Source organism: Nansenia antarctica (genome assembly GCF_963989245.1).
Source record: "Nansenia antarctica genome assembly, chromosome: 6".
Classification (NCBI taxonomy): domain Eukaryota; kingdom Metazoa; phylum Chordata; class Actinopteri; order Argentiniformes; family Microstomatidae; genus Nansenia; species Nansenia antarctica.
In genome coordinates this window covers 58,274,076-58,280,691 of record NC_137676.1, presented here as the reverse complement: position 1 = coordinate 58,280,691, position 6,616 = coordinate 58,274,076, and the positions used below count along the sequence as shown (strand labels likewise).

Below are 6,616 nucleotides of genomic sequence, written 5' to 3'. Positions count from 1 at the left end.
CGCAACGTAAGTACAATGGTTATTTATTTTTTTCCCTCTCACAGTCCACACAATGTTGTAAACACATAGAAGAATAACTTTTGACATTGTTATTGGGGTTGGCTCAAGTCTTTCGATCATCCCTTGGCTCAGCCATAACGTCTAAACAATGACCACTGAAAGTTTTTCATGAGGTCTGAAAACCCCATTTTGTTTAGATCACATTTTCTCTTTTCATCGAGGAACAGTACGAAGAACTGACCATAAAAAAAATAGTTTTAGACCAGTATCACTAGCTTTATCATTAGCTTTGCCTGACATCTTTAAGCAGTTTGTTGATCTCATTGACCAGTTCGCTGGCGTCCATCACCTCCTGCCTGCTCTCGCTACGTTTCCCCTGCAGGTGGCCCAGCACAGACTCAAACTCATCCTCCTCGTAGTTCTCTGGGATCTCCTCCATGGCTGGCAGCCATTTTAGGTGTGGCGGCTGGGCGGTGGTGGGGGCGGAGTGACTCGGCGTGCTCAGCCCGACGGCGCCACTTCCTGGGTTCAGGTAATGGGTGTTCGCCGCCCAGGCAGCCACGCCTTGGGGGTAGGCGGGTCCTTTGCCTCCGGGCAGCAGCACCTTCCTGTTGTCCTGGGCGCTGCCTCTTTCCGATGCCGCCGCCATCGCCGCGTCTGCAGCGTTTTCGTTGCACTCCAGATACGAGTCCAGAGATGGCGGGAGGAGACGCTGGAAGACGCTGTTCATCTCCGAGAGCAGGGAGCTGGCCCCGCCCACTCCGCCCTCGTCACTTCCCTCCTCGGCGCCGGACTCCTTCCCAAAGGTCGAGAAGCTTTTCCGGCGTTCCGAGTCAACGGAGGCCTGGTCGTCGTCGACCAACGGCTGCTGGGACTCCTCGCCGGGGATGTACATGTTGTTCCGGTAGTCAGAGGAGGCGGGGGAGGGGAGGGGGGGCATCCAGCACTGGTCAGAGTGACCCAGGACGCGACACTCCTCCGTACACAATCTCATAGCTAGGGACAGAAGAGAGAGAGAGAGATTTGACTATGTAAACAATGGCTTTGGTTTGGGCATTCAGAACACAGCTCTCACAGCTACAAACAGGAAAAAGGAGAGACAAAAGCGATGGAAATGGTCTGTTTGGTTTGATAAACCCCCACGCCGTCTCACACAGAGATATTATGGGGAGGCCAGGTTACTGTAAGGGGGGAATGGAAACAAGCAATAGGTTGCCATTCGAACACAGACACGTGAACAGTTAATCCGTCCTTTGTCGATTTCCCCCCCTCCTTCCTCGCTCCCTCCCTGCCTCCATCCCTCAGCCCTCATCCATCGCTCCATAAAGGCAGAATAACAGAAATAAAAGAGAGCCAGTGGAACAGGTAGAGAGAGAGAGAGAGAAAGAGAGAGAGAGAGAGAGAGAGAGAGAGAGAGAGAGAGACGAGAGAGCGAAAGAGAGTGAGATAGAGAGAGAAAGAAAGAGAGAGAGAGAGAGAGAGACAGAGGGCCCTCTCGGGGGGAGAATAACATCATTCTAAAAGCAATTACTGTGAATTCTCCTCAGTTCAGACTTGAAAGCATCGCACTGTCACTCAAACAGCCCCGAGAACACTGGGGAAGCATACAGATGAGTGACAGCGCAGTCATCTCTGCTCAGGGAGGATTTTACAGACATGTCTCTATCTATGGGACGAGATAGCAGGGGCGGGGGCGGGGCGGGGTGGATTGGTGGGGGGGGGGGGGGGGGGGGGCGTTGGGGGCGCTTTAAGGGTAAAAAAAAAAAACGAGATAGAAAACCATGGAAATGAGGGTTTGTGATGGAGGACTAGGACTCGGGTTACAATAGGACTGTGTAGAGTGAATGTGGTGGTGGTGGTAAATTGGCAGGTTGGGATTTGTAGTCATAGGATGGTGGCTCTGGTCAGGTGGAGCTGTGGTCCTGACATGTAGATAGGATCTCCGATGTGATGGTGAATATGTTGCTATCTGGGTGTGGGGTGAGCTTTCTTGAGCCAGACAGATGTGTGGAGTGTGTGATGTCACCTGGGTGTTCTTCTACCATTTCCCCGGTAGGACAGCAGCGTCTACAGGGTGGGATATCTCTGTGTAGTGAGCTGGCAGTGTGTATTGTGGGACGTCACACGGGTGTGATACATGTGGCCGAATCTCAAAACCTGTCTCATAGAGGTGTTGTTGTTGTTGTTGTGTCTCATAGTGTTTTTGTTGTGTCTCATTGTGTTGTTGTTGTTGTTGTTGTTGTTGTTATTGTGTCTCATAGTGTTGTTGTTGTTGTTGTTGTTGTTTTGTCTCATAGTGTTGTTGTTGTTGTTGCTGTGTCTCATTGTGTTGTTGTTGTTGTGTCTCATAGTGTTGTTGTTGTTGTTGTTGTTGTTGTTGTTGTGGTGGTGGTGGTGTCTCACCTGGGTGGAGCCTGTGGTGGAGGTCCAGATGGAGGAGGTCGGAGAAGCCCTCCCCCAGCAGCAGCCGGTCGATGGGAGACTCCCTCCCCATGTCACAGTCACTGTCCCCCGCCTCGCTGTCCCCACGCCCACTGTCCTTCAGGCTGAACTTGTCCATGTCCTGTAAAGCATACCTGTCACACACACACACACACACACGCACACACACACACAAACACACATTCACACACAACATTAGATAAACTGTCATTGAGTTTTTGTATTTGACTTGATATGTTGATATCTGCAGGTATTGAGAACACATTATATCTATTGTTTGTCAAGAGTTGAGTTAACGGGAAGGTAAATCACACTAAAACCTATGTTAATCAGTAAAGATACCGCATTGGTCAGTAAATCATACACGCAACTACAGAATATCAGTCAATACATTTGTATACAAGCCATCATATCGATAAATCAGCGAGCAAATTAAGATGTCAAGGAGATGATGATAGGATAGCTATAACTGCTGCTGTATCTATAAAACGTGGTGGTTAAATCAATCTTTGCGACCCATTTCATTGAATCATAAACTAGGACATGTCGCATGACACATTGAAACATATGGCCCACATACTTAGACTTGAATTGAGTGGCATGAATAAAACTGAACATATGGAGGAAAATAAGACAAACTAACATAACCCAAGAGATATAACTACCAACTATGTATGCATAAGATGTCCGTGTCTTAAAAACCCCATTTTGAGAACACAAGACAGAATGAGAAACCAAGTTGGGAACAAGTGATGCAACAAAAAACAAAACTGCATTTTTCCCCCCTGTATTTCTTTGGGAGGGGGCGTGGGGTTTACCTGTAGCTCCTTGAATATTTGTTGCCACGGAAACTGGGTCGGGGTTGGTACTGGCCCTGATGGAGCATGGACAGAAGCTGTGAGACTTGCTATATCGAAAATAAATGAGTAAATAAAAAGGGGGATGAATACAGATGGAAACAGACGACAGGAAAGACAACACAACAACAACATGAAAGACAAGATGGATGACGTGTGGTTGATGACACGTACAGGAGACAATGCAAAATGGATGACAAAAAATATGGCAAAAACAAGGGGAGGGTGACAACTCTAAATGAATATGGATACGTATGACTGACCCGTGGTTCATAATGATGGTTATAATGATGGGGTGGAGACAGGGCAAAGACAAAGACAAAGCATCTCCATGATTATATCTATTATCATTGGTTATATTGGTGGTAAACAATTTCACGACAGGACACAATTGATTAATTGACTATTTCGAATTACAGCTAGAGTCGAGGGGGCGGTTTACTCCAAAATGACAGCTGTGTGTGTGTGCGTGTGAGGGTAAAGAGATCAGTGTGGGAGAGTGTGTGGGAAGGTGAGAGAGAGACAGAGAGAGAGAGAGAGAGAGGATGGCTTAGGTTTGTGCGTGTGTGTGTGTGTGTGTGTTCTTGTCACTACAGCATATTTTGCTCGTAGCGCTAACTCACCTCCACCGGTGGCGTCGCGTGCGCCAGCTCCAGGGCGAAGCTCTCTGGGATGTGATTGGACGAGATGGTCACCAGGCTGTTCAGCGACTGGCGGCTGTGGTGGCTCTGCCGGCTGCCCATTGGCGCCCGGTCCATGGGGGGCGTGGCCGACGGCGAGCGGTGGTGCGCCCTGATGGGCAGAGTCCCGTTCACGGTGGGGACCAGGGTGATGTCGCCCTTGTGGATCTGGCGCGACGGCTTCTTGGGGTGATGCTGGTGGTTGGACTCTGCCACCCTGCAGTTGTACGAGTGGCGGGTGTCCTTCTTCTCGCGGGTGCAGCGGGCGGCGAACATGACCATGATGACCAGGAGGATGGCGCAGATGGCCCCCAGGGAGATGATGATGATCAGGGACCCGTCCAGGGACGACTCCCCCGGGTCCAGCGCCTGGATGTGGCTCTCCATGTTCTCGTACAGGGTGATCTTGAGGACCGCCTTGGCGCTCAGGCTCTCTGTCCCGCCGTCGCGGACCACCACCGTGAGTTCGGCGCGGTCGCGCGGGAACTCCGCCAGGCTCGCGTTGGCCCGCAGCTCGCAGGTCCTGGGGTCCATGGCGAAGAAGCCCTCCTCGTTGCCGCCGGCGATGGAGCAAGTCAGTTCGGCGTTGACGCCCGTGTCCCTGTCGGTCGCCCGGATGACCGTCACCTGGTGCTCGGCCTCTGCGAACTTGGAGACGGGGATGTCGGCTGAGAAGTTCCACAGCTGGGGGACCACGATGACGGGCGGGTTGTCGTTCTCGTCCAGGATGGTCAGGACGACGGTGGCGTTGCTCTGCAACGAGGGCGTCCCGGCGTCCTTGACCTGGACCACGAAGGAGATGCGGCTGACGTCCTCGCGGTCGAAGGTGCGGAGGGCGTAGATGGCCCCGCTGGAGGGGTCGATGGTGACGTAGGTGGAGATGGAGCTGCCGTGGACCATGTTCTCCACCACGGAGTAGCTCATCTGACTGTTGTCATCCAGATCTGGGTCGCTCGCCACCAGAGAGGTCAAATAGGCCCCGGGGGCGTTGTTTTCGGACTTGAAGATCTCGTAGCGGCCCTTCTCGAAGTGTGGCGGGTTGTCGTTTTCGTCCAGCAGGTGCACGGTGAAGTGTTTGATGGTGGAGAGGCTCGGGGAGCCGCGGTCTTCGGCGATGACGGTCAGACTGTACTCGGACCTCTTCTCTCTGTCCAGCGAGACGTTGGTCAGGATCATGTAGTTGTTCTCGTAGGTCTTCTGGAGTTTAAAATGTCCCTGGCCATGTAGTTTACACACAACCTCTCCATTTAATCCAGAGTCTAGGTCCTCCACTCTCACCAAAGCCACAAACGTGTCAAGAGGGGCACCTTCTGATATATAGGCTGCCTCTTCCTTCCCCTGTGACATTAAATTGATGCTGATGTCTGGTTTGTTGTCATTGATGTCCACCACTTTGATAATTATCTTGCAGTGCGCGGGCATGGAGTTGGGCCCCATGTCCTGCGCCTGTACGTCAATGTCATATGACGTGACGCTTTCATAGTCCACGCGCCTGAGGAGCGTCAGATGGCCATTTTCAGGATTGATCTTGAAAGTCTCCACAATTTTGGGGGACACGTGACTGCTGAAAGAGTAAACAATTTTTGCGTTGGTGCCCTCGTCTGCGTCAGTGGCATTTAGATCAATGAGCAAGGAGCCGACAGGTGAATTCTCCAGTAAATTTATGACGTAAGATGACTGTTCAAAAACCGGACTGTTATCATTGGAGTCCGCGACGCTTATTTTGAGCAGAGTAGAGCCTGATCTAGGGGGAACGCCCTTATCCGATGCCGTTAACTGAAGTTCATAACCTGCCTGCATCTCCCTGTCCAATTCCCTCAGGACCACCAATTCCGCATACTTGGCTCCGTCTGTCCTGGTCTGAATGTCAATCTTAAAGAAGTTGTTGGGTTGTAGGGAGTAAGTGTACAGGGAGTTCTCACCGACGTCGGGGTCGCTGGCGCTGTCCAGGGGAATGCGCGCACCCACAGCCGCGCTCTCTGAGATCTCTATGGGGATGAAGGAGCGGGCGAACTGGGGAGCGTTATCGTTTATGTCCAACACTTCCACCTCGACGTGGAACAGCTGCAAGTGTTCGGTCGGGAGGGTCAGGACGTCAAATTCGATGGAACAGTTTAGGTTCTTCTCGCAGAGTTTCTCCCTGTCTATTTTGGTCCTGATGCTAATTTCTCCGTCCTGCTCACGCACTGATAGGAACGATGTGCTCCCTCTTTGCATGGCTCGGAAGCGCAGGGACACATAACTGGGAAGTTTAGCTATGACATCAAGAACATCTTCTTTCAGTCGTGCAATAACGGTTCCGACCTTCTGCTCCTCGTAAACTTGATATTTTAATGTCTTACCGGTGACGTGTTGCGTTGCCAATGCAACAAGAGCGAAGAGTTTCCATATCCTGATAGACAAGAGGCACCTCATTTTTCCAGGTTCTCTTTTTTGCAGAATGACAGTAAAAGTATTTTCAAAATAGCTCCGAGATGCAGCACACGGCGATTCCTTTTAAAAACTTAAAGGAATCCAGCGCGCTCTCAATTTCAGTTATTGCGTTGCATTCTCCAGAGGCGAGGAAAAACATAAAACGCGCTCATTCGTTACAAAAAGCTGGGGTTTCTGCCGACTCACAATCATCTCCATAGAAAA

The 6,616-nt window shown here is 51.1% G+C and overlaps 1 protein-coding gene across 1 annotated transcript; it reads right to left on the bottom strand.

Annotated features, from left to right (window-relative positions):
- Window positions 1-283: 283 nt before the first annotated feature.
- Window positions 284-6,394, bottom strand: pcdh18a (protocadherin 18a; the record flags this gene model as incomplete). Its single annotated transcript, XM_080534680.1, has 4 exons — window positions 284-996; window positions 2,404-2,576; window positions 3,261-3,316; window positions 3,923-6,394. 4 exons carry the CDS (start codon window positions 6,392-6,394, stop codon window positions 284-286), a joined length of 3,414 nt encoding a protein of 1,137 aa, XP_080390806.1.
- Window positions 6,395-6,616: the final 222 nt, after the last annotated feature.